At 42.4% G+C, this 26,772-nt stretch overlaps 1 protein-coding gene and 1 long non-coding RNA gene across 2 annotated transcripts; one reads left to right on the forward strand and one right to left on the reverse strand.

The window, feature by feature from the left end:
* Positions 1–792: 792 nt before the first annotated feature.
* On the forward strand, positions 793–23,206 carry LOC134204915 (uncharacterized). Its single transcript, XR_009978013.1, has 3 exons — positions 793–908; positions 21,918–22,261; positions 22,326–23,206. It is a non-coding gene; the product is annotated as an uncharacterized LOC134204915 (long non-coding RNA).
* LOC134204914 (uncharacterized) lies at positions 6,982–7,836 on the reverse strand. Its single transcript, XM_062679721.1, has 2 exons — positions 7,589–7,836; positions 6,982–7,517 (listed from the first exon to the last, which is right to left on the reverse strand). The coding sequence occupies exons 1-2, from the start codon at positions 7,819–7,821 to the stop codon at positions 7,229–7,231; spliced, it is 522 nt and encodes a 173-aa protein (XP_062535705.1). The 5' UTR covers positions 7,822–7,836; the 3' UTR covers positions 6,982–7,228.
* Positions 23,207–26,772: the final 3,566 nt, after the last annotated feature.

The raw sequence follows: 26,772 nt of genomic DNA on the forward strand, positions 1-26,772 counted from the left end.
GAGTTGGTGTCTTCGACACACGAGGGCTAAATCATCTTGCTGGCCAAAATCAACAGGGTCTTCTTTTCCCTGCAGCTGCTATTGCGCCTCCTCGATGGTCGATCCGAGCAGTTCGGTCGAATGCTAGATTGTTTGAGCGGCCTTCTTGCAGTGGGGGCGTGTAGGCCGGTGGTGATAGCGAGGACTTCAACGCTTGGAAGGCCGTGGAATGGGAAGCCGATCCACACGAATCAACGCCAGGGCAGCTGGTAACAATACTCTCCGCGTGCATGCTGATGCCACCAATGCCTAGGGAAAGTCCACCCTAGGGAATGAGGAGGCCACCAGCAACTCCTGGTGGACTCAAACGAAGTTACCAGAAGGCCTGGTGCGCTGCGCCTGCCTACGGGCAAGGAGGCGGATGCAGCGAGCACGCACAGAAAAGGAGCGTGTTGAACGACGGGTAGCGTTTGTGGCTGCTAGAGCCGCTCTGAAGAAGACTGGAGATTAGATCAAGCAAAAAGCCTGTTTCGAGGGCCTGTGTCAAAATGCCAACGCGAATCCATGGGGTGACGTCTATAGGGTCGTAATGGCCAAGACACGTGGGGCGATGGCCCCTACAGAGCCTCTGGAGAGGATCATCGCGAGGCTCTTCCCACGTCACGACCCAAGTCCCTGGCCTCCCTTTGTGGAGCTGCCAGGGGCCAGGTGTAGTGTTTACCCCTGAATACGTCTCTGTGAGAGATCGGGAGAGGAAATCTTGAGTGGGCATCTGGACCCACGGGGACGGGAGAAGGTAGGTGGTAGAGAAGAGGAGCGGTGGTGGTTCTGTGTGTACGGGGAATAGAAGTGAGAATAAAGATCAGAAAATACAGAAAAATCCGAGTGTTTCAATTCTACAAAATTGGCGACGAGGATAAACTGACAAGGTGAGTGAAAATGTATTTAAACAAGTGGAAAATTTGATTTTTACGGCGAAGTAATCCAAATTGAAAATAAATACGGCCGCTTTGATATTGAAACGATTGAGAAGACTTCTTAGTACCGTATTAGTGGTATAAGTGAGTGGAAATGAATTAGCATACAATATTATGTTCCATACAAAGGGCAACCGGACCTTGATAGTTTTTTCTCCTTTGGTCACGCTTTTGAAGAAGAGAAAACAAATTGTATGAAAATTTTCTCATTGCAACGGTTTTCAAACATCGTTTATTTGTTTTTTTCTCTCATCGGTGAAAAGCAATAAGATACATTGTAAGGGGAGAATCCAAGTGCAAACGGACTACGGGATGTAAACAAAACAAAAACTTGTGACGAATATAATTGCATGCTTTGTTATGAAAGCTCATTGAATGTATTAGTGATATTTTTGCATCATATATATATATATAAATGTAACGCAACCAATACGAATTCCCCTACCTTGGTATTCATTAAATGTGTTTTTATTGTATGATGCATTTGAAAGAAAACACTGACACAAAACATGGGTATAGATCCAAATGATTCGGTAAATATTGAAAAGACATGAAATCTCGAATAGAAATGTAGAGAAAAATTTGTATCAAAAGTTACGATGGCAAAATAACTTGTGAAGTGTTTAATAGAATAGTGTTCTAATAGTTAACATATGTAATCTAGAAACAGAATTCTATGTATTACAAACATAAGCATAGATTGCTGTACAACTTTTTCTGTATGGATTACAGAATATAAACATTAAATGTTAAGAAAAAAAAAATGAACATAAGCATGGATTGCTTTACATCAGTTTCTGTATGGATTACAGAATGTAAACATTGTATGTTTACAGACGAACATAAACATGGATTGCTGTAAAACCAATTCTGTATGGATTACAGAATGTAAACATTGAACGTTTACAAACAAACATAAGCATGGATTGCTGTACAACTGTTTCTGTATGGATTACAGAATATAAACATTAAATGTTTACATAAAAATAAACATAAGCATGGATTGCTCCAAAACAGTTTCTGTATGGATTACAGAATGTAAACATTGAATGTTTTCAAAAATAAACATAAGCATGGATTGCTTTACACAACAGTTTCTGTATGGATTACAGAATGTTGACACTGAATGTTAACAAAAAAAACATGAACATAAGCATGGATTGCTTTAACAGTTTGTATATTAATTAGTATTATTATGAGTATTGTCGATTCCAAGCCCACTCTACAACAATCATCATCCCAAATGATGATAGCGAGAATACTAGATTTGCTCTCTCCGTATTAATAGTATAGGTACCTTGCATACTACAATCGAATCTAGATTTGCCTGAATGTAACGCAAAGTATCAAACAAACTATCGTCCGTATCGGTTGTGTCTCTATAAACTCGGTTTTTAACTCGATCTGTGCAGTGAAAGAGCCACCAAGTATCGGTGTAACTGAAGAACAGTTTCCGTATTTTTTATCACAATTAAAATCCAAATCCAGTGACCTTAGATCGAAGACGTTGATATAGTTTTGGTCCGTCGAAACGGATATCAATCGGGTGATCAATTTACGGTTCCATAAAGTGCGCGACGGCGTGGCCAAACCATTTTGGACGCCGGCGTATGTACATTGTCCGCATCATTGTGTAGTGCCTTATAACAAGCAGATAGATGATTGTCTATCACATTGGATGTGCTATTGTTCGATTTCCCACTACTGACCGGCATCTATCTGTTCATCACACTATCTTCGTTCGATCGAACACCATCGACGGTGCAGGAGAAGCATCAGTCTCTACGGCGAAAGGAGTACAAATTGGATCGAAACGTGAATTCAACTAATTAATGAGGCACAAGGCGGAAAGCACTACAACAAAAGGTGGAAGAATCAAACAGGAAGATTATGAAGGATTTTGCGAACCAGTACTTTACCATTAAGAACCTTCTTCAAACGTTTTTGTCATGTCCCGGTGTGGGCTCTAGTTCTGCATCCGCTACAGAACATTGTATGTTTACAGACGAACATAAACATGGATTGCTGTAAAACCAATTCTGTATGGATTACAGAATGTAAACATTGAACGTTTACAAACAAACATAAGCATGGATTGCTGTACAACTGTTTCTGTATGGATTACAGAATATAAACATTAAATGTTTACATAAAAATAAACATAAGCATGGATTGCTCCAAAACAGTTTCTGTATGGATTACAGAATGTAAACATTGAATGTTTTCAAAAATAAACATAAGCATGGATTGCTTTACAACAGTTTCTGTATGGATTACAGAATGTTGACACTGAATGTTAACAAAAAAAAAACATGAACATAAGCATGGATTGCTTTACAACAGTTTGTATATTAATTAGTATTATTATGAGTATTGTCGATTCCAAGCCCACTCTACAACAATCATCATCCCAAATGATGATAGCGAGAATACTAGATTTGCTCTCTCCGTATTAATAGTTTAGGTACCTTGCATACACTACACTACAATCGAATCTAGATTTGCCTGAATGTAACGTAAAGTAGTATCAAATAAACTATCGTCCGTATCAGTTGTGTCTCTCTATAAACTCGATCGGTGCAGTGAAAGAGTTACTAAGTATCGGTGTAACTGAAGAACAGTTTCCGTAACTTTTTATCACAATTAAAATCCAGTGATCTTAGATCAAACACGTTGACATAGTTTTGGTCCGTCGAAACGGATATCAATCAGGGGTGATCAATTTACGGTTCCATAAAGTGCGCGAGCGACGGCGTGGCCAAACCATTTTGGACGCCGTGGCGTATGTACATTGTCCGCATCATTGTGTAGTGCCTTATAACAAGCAGATAGATGATTGTCTATCACATTGGATGTGCTATTGTTCGATTTCCCACTACTGACCGGCATCTATCTGTTCATCACACTATCTTCGTTCGATCGAACACCATCGACGGTGCAGGAGAAGCATCAGTCTCTACGGCGAAAGGAGTACAAATTGGATCGAAACGTGAATTCAACTAATTAATGAGGCACAAGGCGGAAAGCACTACAACAAAAGGTGGAAGAATCAAACAGGAAGATTATGAAGGATTTTGCGAACCAGTACTTTACCATTAAGAACCTTCTTCAAACGTTTTTGTCATGTCCCGGTGTGGGCTCTAGTTCTGCATCCGCTACAGTAATGCAGCAGGTTCCCATCCAAACTATGCGAGTAAAATTGCCAGAACTCAAGTTGCCGATTTTCCGTGGTTCGTTGATGGAGTGGGTCACATTCAGAGATACGTTTCACAATCTGATTGTGGACAATACCCATCTTTCGGACATCGATAGGTTCACGTACCTGCGGTCCTCTTTGGCAGGAGAAGCACTGCAACAGATTGCTTCCATTGATCTGACGGCTAACAATTATTCGATAGCGTGGAATTCGTTGGAATCACGCTACGACAATAAAAAGCTTCTGGTGAAGTCCCACCTCGAGGCTTTATTTGCAGTGCAATCCATGAAAAAGGAGACTTTTGAATCACTCAACCATGTCATCAATGAGTTCGATAAACATTTGCAAATGCTGGACAAACTGGGAGAAAAGACATCTGAATGGAGTACGATACTCGTTCACATACTTTCAAGTAAGCTGGACACAACAACGCTTCGTTTGTGGGAAACGGAGCACCGTTCAAAGGAGGTTCCTAAATTCGACAAGCTGATGGATTTCCTGAAAAATCATTGCACGGTTTTGCGCTCACTCATCGGAGAATCGTTCGGCCAGCCGGAACAGAAGAAGGCAACAAGGGTAAGCACTAGCTACGCCGGCGTGCAGTCTTCGTGTTTGTTGTGTGGAAGGGACTGCACCCGATGTTCCAGTATAAGCGGTGGACGACAGAAGAAGCACAGTGGAGTCATCTCAGCTTCGCTTAAACTGTCTGTCACAAGACCACATTGCAAGGGCCTGCATACGGGGAGCTTGTCGTGTCTATGGACAGCGACATCACTCTATGTTGCACTTGAAAGCGAATGAATCGTCTGACAATCAGTCAACTCCACAGTCGAACAAGCGTTTTCCACAGAACCCTGAAGCGACACAGACTTCCACAACCTTATCAATCAATAAGCAAGCACAAAATACTTCCCAGCATTCCTCAAGCCTCCCATCCTCAATCTGCGATCCAGCTTTTCCAAATCCGAAAAGTTGTTCGCCACTAGCACCAGACATTCCTGATGTGGTACTTTCTGTTAATACTTCCAAGCTTTCACAGTTGGTCCTATGAGCAACAGTGCTGGATCTGGTTCTTGAAGATCAATTTAGGAATACTACGCAAGCTAGGACACTTTTGGATAGTGGCTTACAACTGTGATTCATTTCGGAGCATGCGTCACAGCGTTTGAAATTCAAGCGTTCACGCGAAGCACTATCGATTAGCGGCATCGGCCAAGCTGTAAAGCAATGCAAGCAGTCTATTTTCGCACGGGTCCGATCTCGCGTCTCAACCTTCTCTGGTGATGAGGTATTCCACGTGCTCCCTCGCGTTACGCTAAATTTACCGATCCGAAAGGTAGACTCAACTGGTGGAAGCTTCCGAAGACATCGCTCTTGCAGATCCGTACTTCACGGAGCCAAGCCACGTTGACATGATCATCGGAGCAAGCCAATTCTTCGATCTGCTACGCAACGAGAAAATCAAGCTAGGAGAAAATGTAACTGTTGCGCAGAACACCACCCTCGGTTGGATAATTTGTGGAAATTTACCGGATCATTCGGATATACGAAGGCCGCACGTTGCGAACGCGTGCTCTGAGAAGTTGAATGAACTCCTGACACGCTTCTGGGAGTTAGAAGCGTGCAAATCGAATAGTGTTTTATCGTTGGAGGAATATGCATGCGAGAAGTTCTTCGATCGTACAACGGTACGAGATGCATCCGGGAGATTCGTCGTGACGCTCCCCAAGAAGGACTACCTCATCCAACAATTAGGCGATTCGAGGGTGTCGTGGATTTCAGGGGTTCTGTTCGACCCACTTCGGGATGGCTGCATCATCTCGTCTTCCATTTGTGCACGGATAGTGCGTAGTGAAGGAGATCACTCAACTTCAGGTGTAGCAAGCTAGAAAATTATTAATTTAACTCTTTAGAGAGCGAAAAGTTCACTCATGTTTTTTTTTTATACACCCCTTCCTCTGTGTAAATCCCTTCCTCTATATATAATCCGTTAACCTGTTCAAACATCAATCATCCATAGAATAATTGGATGTATGAACAGGCTTCCGGAAATTTGCCGCGTACCGCTTCAAATAGCCGCTAGTTGGTTGCGTAGCTGAGTTGATTCTATCAGCGCGATGAAAGCCTAACGCTTGCGCGCGCTGGCTACGATGATGGGTGATTACACGCTGCCGTCGCGACGCCTGCTGTCGCCTGCTTGTCGAATGCCTGCCTGCCGCTGCGTGGGTAGAGGGTGGTTGCTATGGCAACAACACCCGTGGTAAACGAATAACTTCCCGCGCACAACCGCTTTGGTCTTCGTGGGCGGAATGCCTAGGTGTGGGTGGTTGCTATGGTGACTACAGCCGTGTCGCTGCTCGTGAGCTTAGGCTTCGGGAACGCTTGCTGGTGGTCACGTGGTTCTTCGTTGCTGCCAAGCCAAGGAAGGGTGCCGTGCGTTGCGTGTGTCGTCCGAGTTGTGAATGACCCGATTGTCCATTGAGTGCCCGTTTTATAGTCTTTTGGACTAGGCGAGGGGAAGGCTAGCTTCCCCTGGTTACCATGGAAACTGCGCGCCTCTTTTGTTTCCTATTATATTTTTTTTTTGCTTGCGCTTTCGATCAAGCTACGGGGTAATTCCTATTAGAGTAACCAAAGATTTAAGATTTTTTCAAATTAATAAAACGCAATACGTCTAGAAAATATTTGTTTCATCCATTTTATTTATAATTCTTATTATCTTATTATCAAACAATATTTTGAATTATTTTGGCAACTTTTGATAGTATTTATTATTATTATTATTATTATTATTATTATTATGTGTACTATAATTTCATCTTAGGTCCATATCTCACAACTTATTATCCAACTTGTCATTTGCCTTTCTGGTATAATAAGAATATTATCTGTTTTGTCTCAATATTGTATGCAAATTCTTTATTCATTTGTTTTTTGTATCTGAAATTCCACTTCTATATTTCGTAATATTGTTATATGAATTTATAATTTGAGTGTTTATTGTTTCTTTAGATATATGTATATTTTCGTTGAACGTATCTGCTCATTCTCCTACAATACCCCTTTCCCCTACTCCTTACTCAAAAATTGTGAAAAGTATCATATCCTTAAATCTATTAGGTTTCTTAATAATTCTATGGGGGCGTGTTGTCGCTGTTTCATTATGTTCATTATTATCTTGGATTTGCTGTGCTTGGGATGGTGTACGAACATGGTCTTCATCATTTTGCTCGATTATCATTTCCTCTGACTCTGCTTCCAGTTCTGCGGGTACCTGTTTAACGTCTTGTATGTTGCGAGCGTATTGTACACCCCGGTCGCTTCTTACAACCACCTTGGCGCCCTCTCTAGCTATGACAGTAAACCTATAAAATTTGATTAGAGAGAAAAAAACCGCTACATATGCTTGTCGATGCATAAAAAATATGCAAGTTACCTGTCTGCAGAAAATGTTGGGTCTGATTTATGCTTTTTAGGCTGCGTTATGAGTACTCTATCTCCAACAGCTATATCCGAATATTTGGCTCCTCGTTTAGCGTCTGCGTATTTCTTGCTTTCCAGTTTAGAAGTTGCGTCCTTTTCTCTTACGTCTGTACGGTCCAGCGTCTCCGATGCATTGCTACTCCAGAGGCACGGAAATGTACCTCTACATTTCCAGCCCACCAGCATTTCAAAAGGTGTAACTCCAAGTCTAGATAAAGGTCTCACTTTGTTGTGCATGTGCACGTATTTGTCTTGACACTCTCCAGTTTGTCTTATCGAGCTTCGATGCCGCCAAGGCATCTTTAATTCCTTTGTTTTGTCTTTCGACTGCTCCATTTGACTGGGCACTTATTTTTACTCCTCTTTCCTCCCATGTTTTAACAAACTTGTCGCTTTGGAAAGGTGGACCATTATCACTTTGAATCGCCAAAGGATAGCCCCAATTTTCGAAAACTCGCATGAGGGCATTGTTGGTTGCTTCTGCGTCCATATGTTTCATTTCTATGACTTGTAGATATCGGGAATATGTGTCAACAATGACCAAAAATTCGCCATGACCAAAATCCTGATCCGTGAAAAAATCAATTTGCAGTATTTCCCAAGGGCCTTGAGGTAGCTCTCTGCTAGTCAGTGGAAGTGGTGCATTTCTCCGAGACAATCTCAGACAAGTTTCACAGCTCTTTACATGGTTTTCTGCATCTTTACTCAATCTTGGCCACCAGAAGTAATTTCTCAAAATTCTTTTCATGGATGATGCTCCCATATGCCCTTGGTGTGCTACGTCTAGAGCTCTCTTTCGGAGTTTATGTGGTAATATTACACGATCTTCCTTGAAAATCAAAGATCCCAAGGTTCTTAGATGCTTAGATTGAGACTCATAACAACGTAGGTGGTTCTCCCAATGCCCAGTTCTGATGGACTCTCGAACTTCTGATTGTTCATCATCTTGCTCAGCGTGCGTTTCGATTTCGTCCCATGACAAATCTAATGTCCCTGCGTCGAGTAAGTACAGTAGATGTCTTTCGGCTGCATCATCAAATGGATCTGTATTCTGTTGATTTCCAATTAATCTTGATAATGCATCGGCCAGGTTCTCGTTTCCAGGTATGCGCTCGACTTTGAAATTGTATGGCTGTAACCTAAGTGCCCAAGCTTCGGCCCGAGAGATAGCTCTTTTCCCAATACGATGCATACCACCAAAAATGAATTCGTTTGATTCTGCATCTGTTCTTATGGTGAATTGGATACTCATAAGGTACATAGAAAATTTTTCTACTCCCCAAACCATCGCCAGAGCTTCTTTCTGAGTATGGGGGTACTTCATTTCTGTAATCGAGAGTGCTTTCGATGCACATGCAATAACTCTTGGGTTATCATTTGTGTCAAACTGAACGAGCACTGCTCCTAGCCCATATGGTGAGGCATCCACAAAGAGCTCTGTTTTGTCATCCCGGTTATAGTAGCCCAGCTTCTTGACCGTTTTCCAAGCACTATGAGTTAGAAATTCGAATTCCTCCTCATGTTCTTGTGCCCATAAAAAGTTATCTGTTTTGGCAAGATCTCTGAGATGTCGGGTTTTATCCGCGCGTTGAGGTATGAATCGCTCAATAAAGTTTATTAAACCCAAAAAGCTTTTTACCTCTGCTTGGTTCTCTGGTCTCCGAAAATTTTGAATTGCTTTGATTTTGTTTTCGTCTACACTCCATCCGTCTGCAGATAAGTTGAAACCAAGAAACGTTACTTCTTGACGACCTAGTTCGCATTTATCCTCGTTGATATTGACGTTGTGGTCTTCCAGTCGCGCCAATACTAGTTTTAGGTTTTTGTCGTGTTCTTCCTTTGTTTCTCCGAAAACTAACACATCGTCCAGATAATTGACAACTCCATCACATCCCGAAAGAATAGTAGATTGCATAATTTCCTGAAAAATGTCAGGTGCATTGCAAAGTCCAAATGGGAGTCGGCGACACCTGTACATTACTTCTCCCGAGTAGAAATTAGTAAGATGGCGACAGCCTTCATCAAGTACGACATGAAAGAAGGCATTCTTCAGGTCAATGGTTGAAAACCATTTTGCTCCGTGCAATTTCATCAATATTTCTTCGAACGTTGGCATCCTGAAAGGAGTTCTGTAGATGCATTTATTCGGTCCTCTAAGGTCCACGACCAACCGTATATCGTTGTATCCTTTCGGTACAACCAAGAGTGATGAACAGAATGAACGATCCATATCATCCGTAACCATCTCGATTATTCCTGATTGCAACATTTCATCCAATTTACGCTTTGCTAGCTCTTTGTATGCAGCAGGTATGTGAGTGTAAACATTTCTTGCAGGTGGCATCGCTTTATTATAAAACAGAACAACTGGGGGAACATTGAACTTGGGGAACTCCTGTGCTGATTCAGTAAGTGTAGCATTTATCAAGGCTATTTCACATGGCCAAACGCTGTTAGTGACTGGTATTGTCAATCCTATTACAAGAAGACTGTATCTTGTCGCGGTGTTAAATCCTAGCAGTGCTCTGCCTTCATCTACAACATAGAATTTTTCAATGCAAGTGGGTCTATCTTTCGACACATACAGTTCTCCCGAGAATGTGGCGATTACTTTGATGTTAGTTGAAGCAGCGTAAGCTCTAAGCTTGATATCTGTTTCGTAACTCAAGTCCATCAACTTACTGCGCGTAGACTCTTTTCCGAGCATTTTATTGAATTGCGTTTTTGTTACTATATTGACTTGAGCTCCAGAATCTATGAAGAAAATAACGCGAGTACCGGCGACTCGTCCAATCACAAAAGCATCCTCTTCAGTCTGGTGTATTGGTGAATTTGAGACAACTTTATCAATGACTACTAAATCATTAATCGCTCGGGTCTGTAATTTAGACAAATAAAAGAGCTATATTTATCTTGTTAACTGTTTTATGAGTCGATATTGGTATCATCTCTAATCGAATAGAATACCTAACTTCTAAATTAAGATAAACAAGAAGAAGACAAGGACATATGATATGACATCAATACCGACCCAAGACATTTTTCTATTTTAAACATTTATTTATTTTCGAATTCAAAAATTTCTTCAACAGTTTTCTCAAAAATATCAATTTCAATTCTTGACCCACTAGTCAATTTCACTTACATCAGACGATTCCAAAACATTTGTCTCTTGTTCGTTCTTGATTGCCGCAATTTTCCGAGGAGGTGCCTCGCTTTCTTCGCTGGTCAAACGCTTGGCTGGTATTCTTGTTCGATTTTCAGAGGGGCAACATCGAGCAAGATGTCCTTGTTGTTTACAGTTGTGACAAACTTTCTCGATGCACGGACATTGCTCAGGACCGTGGTAAATGCTAGCACAACGCCAACAAGCACATTTCGTTGGTCCCTGCACACTTAAAATAAATCGCAGATTTCTGTGAAATTTCACCGAAATCTCAACAGCAGAACTGTTCGGTAAAAATTTTACAGATTTTTTGGTAGTTTTGACAGTTGAACAAAGGAAAATACCGCAGAAAATCGGTGAAATAATTACCGAACAAATCTGCTGTTGAGATTTCGGTGAATTGAAGAAAAATTCACCGAAATCTGTGAAATGATTTAAGTGTGTGATTACGCATCGAATTGCGATGAAATGAACCTCTTCCGCGGATCATATTGGTGAATCTTCCTGTTGTGTTTCGTTGGTACTGTCCTCTTTGATTTAGTTTGCTGGAGATTGCTGCTACTGATGCTGTTCGTTGTGGCTGTCGCATTTTCTGGAACTCTTGCTCATTCGATAACTCTGTTTCATGGTCACGTACAAGGTCGATTAAATCGTTCAGTGACCCTTGCCGAATCCAATTTCTGTGTGCTAGTGTGCGTACCCGTTTATCGGTCGAACTTTTTATCACTGTACGTGCCACCGCTTCCATTTCATCATCCTCCTTATCATAACCACATAATTTTGCCGATGCCGCTACACGTCTAACGAATTGGATACTGCTTTCATTATCCCGTTGAGTGGTATTCAGAAGTTTGCTTCGTTGGGAAAGCGTGTAAGCTCTAGATCCGAAATAACAATCTAATCTGGCAAGTGCATTTGAAAATGGGTCAATGGCTTGATCAGGCATGTCGGGTGAAGACTTCGTTCCTTGAAGCAATTCAAGGAGCTTTGGTCCAGCTTTAATCCGGAAGACATCCATTTTCATATTCTCATCGTTAGCCTGGATCAGATTCAAAGAAGCCAAAAGAATATTCTTCCAATATTCATAGCCCTTTTTATCTATGTCGGATTCACCTTCCGAAGGAATGCACTCGGGTATGCTCATTGTACTCAGCGACATATTATTCACGCGGGCCAGAAGACTTTCACCAACAGCACTGTACGACTCTGCAGTGTTCGAACGGAAAGGCTCGAAATCGTTGGCTGGATTTGACATAGTCGTAGATTGCAACAGAGAATCTTTCTCGTTCCGGAGCTGAGTCAGCTCAATTCTCATTGCCGATAACTCTTCCAAAAGCATTTTTTTTGTAATACTTTTTTTAGATTTCCTGTGAAGCAGACCAGAATGTTTTTATTAACTTCTTGTATATAACGTAATTCATTATATATGCTTCTTAGACTTCGTTCTATTCTATCTACACATCTAAAACCGATTTTAAATTGGAGTATCTTATCAGTCTCTTTTTCTTTCATTTGCTTCTACCAATCCTCACCTTCTCATTGAGAATTGGCTGTTGCTAATATTGACAATTATGAAACTTCGCCTACTCATCGAAGTTTTCTGTCGTTTCCGTTGAAAGCTAACCGTCTTCTCATCGGTCGCTTACGAAGCATGTATTCAAACTTTTACGAAGCATGTATTCAAAACTTTTTTCGACTTTAAATACGTACCTTTTTGATGATTTGTCCGTCGTACCGTCCGCGCCATTGTCGTGGATTTCAGGGGTTCTGTTCGACCCACTTCGGGATGGCTGCATCATCTCGTCTTCCATTTGTGCACGGATAGTGCGTAGTGAAGGAGATCACTCAACTTCAGGTGTAGCAAGCTAGAAAATTATTAATTTAACTCTTTAGAGAGCGAAAAGTTCACTCATGTTTTTTTTTTTATACACCCCTTCCTCTGTGTAAATCCCTTCCTCTGTGTAAATCCCTTCCTCTATATATAATCCGTTAACCTGTTCAAACATCAATCATCCATAGAATAATTGGATGTATGAACAGGCTTCCGGAAATTTGCCGCGTACCGCTTCAAATAGCCGCTAGTTGGTTGCGTAGCTGAGTTGATTCTATCAGCGCGATGAAAGCCTAACGCTTGCGCGCGCTGGCTACGATGATGGGTGATTACACGCTGCCGTCGCGACGCCTGCTGTCGCCTGCTTGTCGAATGCCTGCCTGCCGCTACGTGGGTAGAGGGTGGTTGCTATGGCAACAACACCCGTGGTAAACGAATGACTTCCCGCGCACAACCGCTTTGGTCTTCGTGGGCGGAATGCCTAGGTGTGGGTGGTTGCTATGGTGACTACAGCCGTGTCGCTGCTCGTGAGCTTAGGCTTCGGGAACGCTTGCTGGTGGTCACGTTGCTGCCAAGCCAAGGAAGGGTGCCGTGCGTTGCGTGTGTCGTCCGAGTTGTGAATGACCCGATTGTCCATTGAGTGCCCGTTTTATAGTCTTTTGGACTAGGCGAGGGGAAGGCTAGCTTCCCCTGGTTACCATGGAAACTGCGCGCCTCTTTTGTTTCCTATTATATTTTTTTTGCTTGCGCTTTCGATCAAGCTACGGGGTAATTCCTATTAGAGTAACCAAAGATTTAAGATTTTTTCAAATTAATAAAACGCAATACGTCTAGAAAATATTTGTTTCATCCATTTTATTTATAATTCTTATTATCTTATTATCAAACAATATTTTGAATTATTTTGGCAACTTTTGATAGTATTTATTATTATTATTATTATAGAGTTTTGGCACTTCCTCAGCAAGCGTGCTGGGAATTTTCACCTACCCCGGGCAATCTGAATGCCAAAGGGGATTAGGCTCTGTGGATCTCATTCGCCGGTTGACCTAAATCCCATTGTAAGCGTTTACACCGGATGTATTAAATATGGTGGTTCAGGAACTTTCTTACAATGCTGCAAGTTCCAAGAATCACTGTCTTTTGGATGCTATGGAGGATATGAGATAGTTCCCGCTCTTCTAAGCATCTCGGAAGAGATTTTAGGATGATTCCAGTCGCTGAGATGACTACCGGAACTATACGCACGTCCTCCAGGTGCCACATCTGCTTCAACTCCTCCGCCAAGTCGTGGTACTTCGTTATCTTGTTGGAGAATGTTGTTTGGACATTATGGTCTAGCGGTACAGCAATGTCGATAAGGGTTACCCGCTTCATCCTTTTGTCGTAGACCACAATATCGGGCCGATTGGCACGAATGAGGACATCCGTTATGATCTCGCGATCCCAGTACAGCTTCACGAAACTATTTTCCAGAACCGGGACAGGCACATATTTGTAGTAGGCGACAAACTGGTTAACCAAGTTGTGCTTTAAAGCAAGCTGTTGGTGCACAATCTTGGCTACTTCGTTATGACGACCGAGATAGGCTGAATCAGCTAAGGCTGAACACCCGGACACGATATGTTCGATCGTCTCTCCTACTGAATTGCACTTCCTGCAGCGGTCCTCCACGTTTTCGTGCAATATATAGTGCCGATAGTTCTTCGTCGCAATTACCCGGTCCTGGATGGCTACCATGAATCCTTCTGTTTCCGAGAAGAGTTCACCCCGCACCAGCCACGTATTCGACGCCGCTTTGTCGATATATTCTAGCTCCAGTTGATGGGGGTGCGTCCCATGTAACTCCTTCTGCTTCCACGATGCGATCATCTCGTCGACAGATTTGATGTCGCAATTCAGCTGATAGTCCTCCTGCGCCAGATGCAGGGCACTGAATCCGTGGTCAGCTTCACACACAGCGCGATAGATTTCGTGGCGGTTCTGGCTTTCCACGAAGTATCTTCGCAACTGCTGGATCTGGGAAACACATAGTGTTTGTATATCGGTGACGCCTCTTCCTCCTACTGTACGTGGCAGGGTGACTCTCTCAATGGACGATTTTGGATGGCGCATGCGATGCTTATTATTATTATTATTATTATTATTATTATGTGTACTATAATTTAATCTTAGGTCCATATCTCACAACTTATTATCCAACTTGTCATTTGCCTTTCTGGTATAATAAGAATATTATCTGTTTTGTCTCAATATTGTATACAAATTCTTTATTCATTTGTTTTTTGTATCTGAAATTCCACTTCTATATTTCGTAATATTGTTATATGAATTTATAATTTGAGTGTTTATTGTTTCTTTAGATATATGTATATTTTCGTTGAACGTATCTGCTCATTCTCCTACAGAGGGCAACCGCGATGAAGCGGTTCCTGTCTCTCGAACGTCGGCTGTCTGCTGATCCAGAGCTGAAGCGGACATACACAGGTTTTATTCACGAGTACCTTCAGCTGGGACATATGGAGGAAGTACTTGGGAACGATGTCAATGATACCCTACCGGAATATTTCATTCCGCACCATTGCGTCATCAAGCCTGACAGCACGACCACTAAATTGCGAGTTGTATTCGACGCGTCTTGTCCAACGTCAAGTGGCATCTCGTTAAATAATGGTCTAATGGTTGGACCCACGGTTCAGGACGATATTATATCGATTGTCCTTCGATTTCGTTTCCACGCAATCGCAATAGTTGCGAATTCAGAGATGTACCGGATGGTAAAACAGCAGCCAGCGGACAGGCATAAAATCCTGTACCGGCAATCTGAACGAGTCTATTCGTGTTTTCCAACTGAACACCGTTACGTACGGGACGGCCTCAGCGCCGTATTTGGCCACCAAGTGTCTCAATCGACTTGCAGAACTCGATGGCAACAAGTACCCCGAGGCAGGCAAGGTACTCAGAAAATACTTCTACGTCGATGACATGATGTAGAAGAGGGCAAAAAATTATGTAGCGATATATAACAACTCCTGATAGGAGGGGGGGTCAATCTCCGGTAATGGAGCAGTAATTGGTCATCTGTTTTGAAGAACATCCCGAAAGAACTTCACGACGATCGTTCACCGTTCGAGTTGGATGACTCTAGTGCCACTATAAAAAAGCTGGGTCTCATCTGGGAACCTAGATTGGACGTCTTCCGGTTCAAAATACTGGAGTGGAATACATCGCGGATCTGTAAGCGAACGGTCATTTCTGATCTTTCCCGAATATTTGATCCTGTAGGGTTGATTGGAGCAGTGATCGTATCTGAAAAAATATTCGTCCAGAATCTCTGGAGACAGAAGGTTACATGGGACGAACCACTGCAAGAAAAGCTTCAAGCGCAATGGTTGGAATTCAGAACAAGCCTATCCTACCTAGAGAACCTGCAGATTCCAAGATGGATCGCCTTCCGAAAAGATTGCCTGTCAATGGAGCTCCACGGCTTTTGCGATGCATCTACGAAAGCCTATGGAGCATGTATATACGTGCGATGCACGCACTTTGACGGCACAATCACGTCCAACCTATTAGTAGCTAAATCGAGAGTAGCTCCGTTAGCTGAATTAGAGAAGAAGAGAAAGAAACTAACCATCCCTCGCCTGGAGCTGCCTTCTGCCCTCTTACTAGCTCACCTCTACGAGAATACGTCCAGCAGCATTCAATCATGCACTCAGTCATATTTCCATACCGATTCCATGAACATGCGATATTGGCTTTCTTCAGTACCGTTACGCTATCAGATGTTCGTGGCAAACATAATATCGAAGGTGCAACACCTTAGAAGCAACACCACCGGAACGGAGAGCCCTGTAAATGCGCTATCTCATGGTATTCCGCCTTGTACAGAATTCGCTGTGGTGGCATTGGCCTGCTTGGCTAACTGAAGAAAAGAGTTATTGGCCCTGAACCCAAGAAGTAATGCTGGAGGATTTAGACAAATCATACCTCGAAGAAGAATCAATAGTAGTTACCATAGCTACAGTGTCTCCGCCGAGCGAAGTCTTCAACCTTCGATCAACCTTGCGTCATTTAGAAAAGCTGGTGGCGTGGCTACTGCGGTTCAAGCACAACGCTATTCGGAATCGTGGTGAAAATGGAAAGAAAACGGGTCCCGTAACCCTCAAGTTGCTGAAATTATCGCAACACGAATGTTTTGCTCAAGAAATAATTAACCTTCAACGAAAGGGGGAGGACAGTGCCACCTCTCGCATCAGAACGCTACATCCACAGTTGTCCGGAGGCAGATTGCGTGTTTGCTGCCTGCTAGAAAATGCCAACATCCTCGATCGACCGTAAACATCCAATACTGTTAGATAAAAATCACCCTTTAACAACCTTGGTTATGCGTCAATACCACTATGAGCATTTACATGCTGGTCCGCAACTTCTAGTTGCCAGTGTCCGAGAACGATTTTGGCCTCTTAGTGCGCGTAGCCTCGCTAGGAAAATTGTTCACAGATGCATTACCTGCTTCCGCAATAAGCCTGTGGTACAGGATCAACTGATGGCTGATCTACCAGCAGAGCGTGTCACACCAGCTCCACCATTCTTACGAGTTGGGGTCGACTACTGTGGACCATTTCAAGTATGCTATCCTAATCGACGAAGAGTCCCCGTGAAGCACTACGCTGTAATTTTTGTCTGTTTGGTTACCAAGGCAGTCCACATAGAAATGGTAGCTGACCTCACCACACAAGCGATTTCTGGCCGCTCTTAAAAGGTTCGTGGCCAGACGCGGGAAACCATCTATTATCATGTGCGACAATGGGTCCAACTTCGTGGGCGCGAGACGGCAGCTCGATGAGCTTGCTGCCTTATTCAAAGGTCAACAATCCCAACAATCCATCGCGGCAAGTGCGGCGGACATCGGAATGGAATTCAAATTCATTCCCGCTAAATCCCCAAATTTCGGAGGTCTGTGGGAGGCGGCAGTGAAAGCGATGAAACAACACTTGCGCAAAACGATTGGCTTGAAAACTATTACTTCCGAGGAGTTGAATACGGTGTTCACGCAAATCGAAGCTTGCTTGAATTCCAGGCCACTCACTCAGATGAGCAGCGACCCGAATGATCTCAACGTGCTAACTCCTGGACACTTCCTAATCCAACGACCACTGACGGCGGCGGTCGAGCCTTGTTTGCAAGAAGTTCCTGAGAACAGGTTATCCAGGTGGCAAAGGGCTCAAGAGTACGTTCAACGCATTTGGTCTAGGTGGTCAACGCAATATCTGTCAGATCTCCACAACAGAACCAAGTGGACTCGGCAGAGGAATAATTTGTTTGTTGGAGCGATGGTATTAATCAGGGAGGACAACCTTCCACCGCTGAAGTGGCTTTTGGGGCGTGTAACTCACATTCACCCAGGGGCGGACGGGAAGGTCAGAGTGGTCACAATTCGGACATCAAACGGGAGCCTTGTTCGGGCGATTTCAAAGATCTGTATCTTGCCCATCAGCGACAACGAGCATCCCCATACATCAGAGGAGAACTAGGCCTCCTCCAACGAGGCGCAGGAGTGCCTGCGGGAGTCATCCGGCTCCCGCACACCAGTTAAGTGTTGTGTTGTATAAAATTTTCAAAAAACTCAAGGAATGTTTCGTCCTCATAGCCATTTCGTCCAAAGGCCGCTGGCCTTCCAGCGAGACCACGTCGCATCGATGTTGGACCTCGGAGCATACTCAGAAGACTGGCTCTACTCGCTCAACTACTCTCTCTTACCCGGACAATATCTGGATCGGTTCCATGGATCGGCTCATGGAATCAGGTACTCTTCGGTACCTAAGTCGATGGTTACCCAGAGCAGTCTGTCTGAAGTTATCCCGTACTATTCATCAGTGCCAGCCAAGTCATATATCGTCCAAGCCATGTCACAGCAGATACGTAGGTGCCATTCTCAAGATACGATTTCACGTTCAACCCGGTGAACGCACCGGCATCGGCGCAGGAGCGTCCGCGGAGGCGCGCAAGCCTCCGCGACAGGGAAGTCATTATTAGCTTGTTTTTTATTGGTAAAAAATCGTCTCTCATTTGTTCCAGTTGTACAATCCCGCTCGCAGTAAAACGTGCTGCTTGGGGATCATCTAAGGTGGCGACACACTGCATTCGGTGGTAGGGGATTCACGATGACGATGCTGATCGAGAGGAAGGTATCATCACATCGTGGGTGAGAACGAAGGCTTGCGCAGAACGACCTAGAACATCAAAACGGCCGGTGTTGAGGACCATTGATTCAAGTTGAACGTTCCGTATTCATAGTATTACAACGATGATCCATTTATGTTGTGCTTACCTTAGTTTCTAAACCATTGTGCTGTAAACTACTTGGTTAAAAACTTTATGTGTTGATACAGTAACTCCATGATTTGGTTTTGAAATCCCGCATATTTCAAGGCGGCCGGTTATGTATATTAATTAGTATTATTATGAGTATTGTCGATTCCAAGCCCACTCTACAACAATCATCATCCCAAATGATGATAGCGAGAATACTAGATTTGCTCTCTCCGTATTAATAGTATAGGTACCTTGCATACACTACAATCGAATCTAGATTTGCCTGAATGTAACGTAAAGTAGTATCAAATAAACTATCGTCCGTATCAGTTGTGTCTCTCTATAAACTCGATCGGTGCAGTGAAAGAGTTACTAAGTATCGGTGTAACCGAAGAACAGTTTCCGTATTTTTTATCACAATTAAAATCCAAATCCAGTGACCTTAGATCGAAGACGTTGACACAGTTTCTGTATGGATTACAGAATGTAAACATTGAACGTTTACAAACAAACAAGCATGGATTGCTGTACAACTGTTTCTGTATGGATTACAGAATATAAACATTAAATGTTTACATAAAAATAAACATAAGCATGGATTGCTCCACAACAGTTTCTGTATGGATTACAGAATGTAAACATTGTATGTTTACAGACAAACATAAGCATGGATTGCTGTACAACTAATTCTGTATGGATTACAGAATATAAAAATTGAATGTTTACAAACATTAACATAAGCATGGATTACGTTACAACAGTTTGTGTATGGATTACAGATTGTGAACCTTGTATGTTTACAGACACAAACATGAGCATGGATTGCTGTACAACTGTTTATGTACCGTGCTGTGCCCTTATTCCAATCAGCGCCTAATTCCGTTCACGCAAGACAAAATGATAAATAATAAAGAGTTTTTGTCTAAAAACTACAGAAAAATATCCTTGTGCTTTTCTATGGTTTTGTATGCATGAAATGAAATGAAAACCAGCGTCATTTTTAGCGATTAATAGTGAAAATTTAAACAAAATTTGTCGGTCATCACTACGAGCGCCATTTTGACTGTTTTCATTAATCCACTTGCTAAGAACGTCTTTCATAATATTTAAGCATTTTTTAGTGGAAATTTGCCCTGGATTTCAAACACAGCAGCATAACAAGACAAAACAGGTAGCATTATAGCGTATTACCAAATTGTTGCCTGTATTTTCCCGATAGAAAATGCTGAAAAGTGAAAAATATCTTGACCGGAATAAGGGTACATCTAAATCTACTCGTTCCTTATTCCGTTCATTGGGTTTAGAGGATGGATTCCGAAAATTCCGCGTTTGAGAATATAATCTATGAGCAAGAAAAGGTACATCGTACATGAAACCATATGAATGGTGTACATTTGAAATTTTATCCCGCAAGCAGGCAGACCGAAAGGAATTCCGTTAACGACTCTACTCAAGACCTTTTTCAACTCGTGCCGGGAAAATACAGTTTTTTCAGTTAATGATTTAATGATGATTTATAAAGTGAATGCTGGACAATGTTAAGAAAGGGTTTCCGGAGAATACGGACAGTTTTAAACAGCACAATCCATAATTGCGGCGTTCTTGTTTAAAAGCTTTATCCGGAAATTTCTTGGCGAATTTCTATTTAAAAAAAACACTGCCCTCTCTAAGCTGCAAATAAGGTTATGTTTTACCGAAATCCATGAATACTTCGTAGAAATAGGGTTATCCGTTACTTTAAAGAACCGGAAATTTAAATAATATTCAAATTGAACGAAATAGTGGTACGAATAATTCCAAACAAACAAAGACATTGTTTTGGAAGGTTCAGGTCAGAATTAAAGGCCTAGTATCCAGGCTCTAGTCAAAACTACGTTAAGGATAAGGTGTAAAACTCCGATAAGGTATTGTATCTGTCCTTTTCTGTGGTACCTAATGCAGCTGGGCAGTTAGCATCAATGTTCGTTCATGTTGAATATATATTGAATGGTAAGTGAAACAAACGAAGAAACAGTCAACTTGGCTATACTAAGGAAATATCATTCATTAGGGGTATACACTTAACGGCGTAGGTTGCTGCGTATCTGATTATATAAATGTTTCACACTCAATCACTAGGGACATATTTCAAATCGCCTATGAAACATTTCCATAAACAGATACACAGCAACCTACGCCGTTAACTGAATCCCCCTATTGTATTTTAAATTTGGAAGGAAATTACATTTTAAACATTTTTGCAATATTATAATAAATAAAAAGATGGATTTATGAGAAAAATGATGCCTGGTATTAGCATCTCCAAGAAATCAAATGTTTTCCGGGTGATTGGAATTAGGAACACGAATGAACGGAATTAGGAACAATGCCATTTCAGATGATTGGAATTAGGACCACATAATTGGTCAATTTTGTTTTCACTAGTGGAGCCTAAGTCTATGGATGCATCCCAACATATTTTATTTTCGATTGTATATAGTAAATGACATTATGTAGCGAAATTGCAGCTTCAAAATACTAAACGGCTATTTTTTAGAGCTTTTAGACATAGTACATTGTCTTAGGTGAACGGAATAAGGGCACAGCACGGTATGGATTACAGTATATAAATTTTGAATGTTTAAACAAAAAATAAAAATAAAGAAACATAAGCATGGATTGCTTTACAACAGTTTCTGTATGGATTTCAGAATGTAGACATTGTATGTTTACGGTCACAAAATAATGAGAAGCTTTGCTCTATATCTTTGATATTGAAGATTGAAAGCTTTTGCTCACAATCGAGAAAGTCTTGATCGTTCAATAGTTCAATATGTTTATTGTAGGAATGATTCCAAAGGATCGGATAACATTTTTTTAGATATTATGGAGTGTTAGCCCTAATAAGAAAGCTCCAAGAAAAACAAAGATGTGTAAAACAATAAGCATAATATCGTGTTGTGCTTTTCTCTTATCTCGACATTATAGATGGAAGAGAGTCGTCCAATACCTCAATTTAGATGCGATGACATAGATAAAAGCAAACTACACAAAGAGTGGAGAATTTGGAAAGGGGCGCTAGAATGCTTCTTTGACGCATATGATGTGGTGGATCAGAAGAAGAAAAGGGCTAAGCTTTTGCACTTGGGTGGACCTCAGCTGCAACGCGTGTTCCAGAACCTTCCAGATCGTGAGAAGTTTCCACTAGTGTCCACGGAAAAGCAGTGGTATGACGTCGCGATAAATGCGTTGGATGGATTCTTCCAACCCTGTAAACAAGACTGCCTTGAGAGACACAGATTGAGAAACATGAAACAAAAGGAAGGGGAAAGGTAACAATTAGATTTATCTTTTTCTTGATTGTTAGATGATCACTGATTAGGTTACAAAATTTAGGTTCGCTGACTTTATACTTCGTCTTCGCCAGCAAGCTTCCGATTGTGGTTTCGACAAATATTCAGATGAAATCCGAGATGTCCTAACCGAAATTTTTATTACTGACGTCATTATAGAAGGTTGTTTGTCAACTGAACTTCGACGACGTATTCTTCAGCAGGATCGCACGTTAATTTAAATCGAATCACTTGGGGCAGCCCTCGAAGGCATTGATAATCAAGTACAGGATCTGAGAGGCAAGGCGAAGGATACTAATGATCATAAGGTTCTCAAAATCAGCAGTAGACCCGTATCCACATTCAACAAGCGAAACATTCATCCCCCAAAAAAGTTCACTGGAAAAAAGCCTTTTTCATCTGATCAAAGGATCCAAGCTTGCCTTAATTGCGGGCACCGAGATCACCAAACTCTTGATAATGTATGTCCAGCCAAAGGCAAGCTTTGTTATTCCTGTAAACGAGTTGGTCATTTCGGATCGCGTTGCAGAGTGCGGAAGTTCCATGGGAAGACTTATATTCCAGATAACGATTGAACATGATGATCCTACATCGAGTTCAAAATCATTGGACGCTGCAGACGATACTGATGCAGGGAAAACCTATTATGCATTTTACTCTGGGAACGAAACGAACGTTGTCGAATGTAAAATCGGTGGAGTCAAATTGGACTTGCTGATTGATTCTGGATCGGATGCAAACCTCATCACAGATGAAGCCCGGGAAACGCTGAAACGAGCTAAAGTGGTAGTTTACAGCAGCACAAAAGGAAGCTCAAGGATTCTGAAAGGATACGCCAGTGATCGTCCGCTTCCGATAATTGGGACGTTTGTTGCAAATGTGGAAGTGGGAAAACTGTCAGTACGAGCATTATTCTACGTCATCAGTGGTGGCCAACGTTGCCTTCTAGGGATCAAACCTCTAAAGATCTAGGAATCTTGAAGGTTGGCATGGGAATCCAGAACGTAACAACTCAAATGACGCCATTCTCGAAGATTAAAGACATTCAGGTTCATATACACATGGATCCGACTGCAAAACCAATTTTTCAACCCCTTAGGAGAGTTCCTATGCCGTTGGAAGATGCTGTGAACAGAAAACTGGAACAACTGTTGGCAAGAGACATTATCGAGATCAAAGAAGGTCCGGCGACATGGGTTTCACCTTTAGTGGTGGTGGGTAAAACGACTGGTGAACCAAGAATATGCCTTGACTTACGACGTGTCAACGAAGCAGTTCTTAGAGAACGACACCCGATGCCTACCGTGGACGATTTTCTGGCTAGATTGGGGGAAGGAAAGTCGTGGAGTAAATTGGACATTAGGGAGGCGTTTTTACAAATTGAATTGGGACCTGAATCTAGGGACGTGACAACTTTCATCACCAGCAAGGGGCTTTACAGATTCAAGCGTCTTCCCTTTGGTCTTGTGACGGCACCGGAATTGTTCCAAAAAGCCATGGATCAAATCTTAGCCGAGTGTGAAGGAACGTACTGGTACTTGGACGATGTAATTGTGGAAGGGCGTGATCGTGAAGAGCACGATAATCGTTTGAAAGAGGTATGACTGATAAACTTTGTATTATGATTGAATTTGAATGAAATAATAAATAAATGGGTTAACTGTGTATAAATTTTTCGTTGCATAGGTGCTACGGAGGTTCAAAGAGCGAAACGTTGAGTTAAATTGGGATAAATGTGTGTTTCGTGTGAATGAGGTCGAATTTCTAGGCCACCAAATAACGGAGAAGGGAATTCATCCATCTGAATCGAAGTTATGCTCAATAATGTCCTTTCGGCGTCAAGCTGAAGTTCGTAGTTTCCTGGGACTGGCAAATTATCTCAATAAGTTCATACCGAACCTGGCAACACTGGATGAACCATTAAGAGCTCTGTTGAAGAAAGGATCTCAATTCAAATGGACTGAAAATCATCAAAAATCTTTTGAAGATATAAAAAAGGGTATGTCAGAGGCGCAAAAGCTGGGTTTTTTTGAGAAACGTGATCGAACTTCGGTAATGGCGGACGCTAGTCCAGTTGGATAAGGGGCAATATTGATTCAAACTGACCAAGCTGGCGAAAGCCGAGTGGTTAGCTGCGCATCAAAGTCTTTGACAGATACCGAAAAGCGGTACTGTCAAACCGAAAAGGAGGCATTGGCCATTGTTTGGAGTGTTGAGCGGTTTCAAGCATATCTGTATGGAAATAAGTTCAACATTTTGACAGACTGTAAAGCTTTAGAATTTCTGTTCACCGACCGTTCAAGGCCTTGCGCCAGGATCGAACGATGGGTCCTTCGTCTCCAAGCTTTCGACTATCACGTTGTTCACATTCCTGGAAATAAAAATCTGGCAGACGTCCTATCACGACTTACTTCGTTACCCGCTGTACCCTTCGATAGAAATGATGAACTTCTGATCAAGAACATCGCAGTGTGTTCTGCTACTTCTGCAGCAATCAAATGGGAAGATATAGTATTAGAATCTAGAAAAGACGCAGAAATCCAGCAAGTTTTTGAATGTTTGCAAAATGGCTCAACTCATGAACTGCCTTTACAGTTTCGTGTCATAGCAAACGAACTGTGTCGTTGTGAGGATATTCTTTACGAACTGACAGAATCGTGATACCTCAAGCATTGCAAGAAAGAGTGCTACGAATTGCTCATGAGGGTCACATAGGAATCCAAATGATGAAATTGCATCTGCGCGGTTCAGTCTGGTGGCCAAAGATGGATGCGGCTGTAGAAATGTTCGTGAAAAGATGTCGTGGATGCATCTTGGTTTCGGCTCCTGAGCCGCCAGAACCAATGGTACGAAAGGAAATGCCTAATGGACCTTGGCAGGACATAGCCATTGATTTCCTTGGGCCTTTACCTGACGGACAAACCTTGTTGGTTGTGGTAGACTACTATAGCCGTTACATTGAAGTTTGTGACATGGACTTGACTACATCTAAAGAAACAATAAACCAATTATCAGTGATATTCAGCCGATTCGGTGTTCCGCTCTCAATACGTGCTGACAACGGACCTCAATTTAATGCAAACTGTGAAGAGTTTCGGGCATTATGTGAAGATTTGGGAGTACATCTAATCAATACAATACCGTATTGGCCGCAACAAAACGGGGAGGTCGAGCGACAAAATCGCTCAATTTTAAAAAGATTGAAAATAGCACAACAACTTGGACAGGATTGGAGAACAGTGTTGTCACAGTTTCTTTTATCTTACCATGCAACAACTCATCCTACAACAGGTCAAGCACCTTCAGAATTGATGTTCGGCCGGAGAATCAGGACAAAACTTCCCGAAGTGCCAACAATTACACCAATTGACGAGGAACATCGAGACCACGATAAGCTTCAAAAGGAAAAGGGAAGGGAATACGCCGACGGGAAACGTAGAGCCCGTAGCAGCGAAATTGCAGTAGGAGATCGAGTTCTCGCCAAGCGTATTAAAAAAGACAATAAATTGAGTACGAATTACACACCTGATGAATTCGTCGTGACCCGGAAATCTGGAGCAGATGTCAGCATCAAATCCCTTGGAAGCGGAAAAGAGTATCGCCGTAATGTGAGTCATCTGAAGAAGTTACCGGACGAGATAAACCAACCGCCGAGCTCAAATGATTCAGAAACAAGACAAATGCCAGAAACGAGTCCATCCAATAGCTGCGAAGCCGGTCCTTCTACAGATACAACATCAACTATGACGCGTGTAGTGTTTACCCCTGAATACGTCTCTGTGAGAGATCGGGAGAGGAAATCTTGAGTGGGCATCTGTACCCACGGAGACGGGAGAAGGTAGGTGGTAGAGAAGAGGAACGGTGTTGGTTCTGTGTGTACCGGGAATAGAAGTGAGAATAAAGATCAGAAAATACAGAAAAGTCCGAGTGTTTCAATTCTACACCAGGGAGGCCGACGAGGGAAGAGTAGCTGTGGCGGAGCTTGCGGGGATTGCACAGTCCCTTAGTGAAGGTAAGGCGCCAGGACCGGATGGTATTCCGAACCTGGCCATCAAAGCGGCCATTGCTGAGGCTCCCGAGATGTTCAGATCTGTCATGCAGAGATGCCTGGACGAGAGAGTCTTCCCTGAAGCATGGAAAAGGCAGAGCTTGGTCCTATTGCCAAAGGCGGGATATAGACCAATATGCCTGCTTGATACGGCGGGGAAGGTGCTCGAGAAGATCATCCTCAACAGGTTGTTGATACGCACGGAGGGTGCGGATGGTCTATCGAGTAACCAGTTTGGCTTCCGAAAGGGTAAGTCGACCGTAGACGCTATCTTGTCGGTTGCCAAATCCGCGGAGATAGCTATCCAGCGTAAGAGGAGGGGAGTTCGCTATTGTGCAGTAGTGACTCTCGACGTGAGGAATGCTTTCAATAGTGCCAGTTCGGTAGCTATTGCAGATGCGCTCCTGCGTCTTGGAATTCCCGAGTACCTGTACAAGATTCT

This window comes from Armigeres subalbatus, unplaced genomic scaffold, assembly GCF_024139115.2.
Source record: "Armigeres subalbatus isolate Guangzhou_Male unplaced genomic scaffold, GZ_Asu_2 Contig951, whole genome shotgun sequence".
In the NCBI taxonomy this organism is placed as follows: domain Eukaryota; kingdom Metazoa; phylum Arthropoda; class Insecta; order Diptera; family Culicidae; genus Armigeres; species Armigeres subalbatus.

Excerpts from the sequence above, each read along its gene's own strand:
- LOC134204914 (XM_062679721.1), bottom strand. The coding sequence starts at position 7,821 with ATGCTGGTGGGCTGGAAATGTAGAGGTACATTTCCGTGCCTCTGGAGT. Across the intron at positions 7,518-7,588 it reads CCAACATTTTCTGCAGACAG|GTTTACTGTCATAGCTAGAG; the intron begins GTAACTTGCATA and ends CAAATTTTATAG.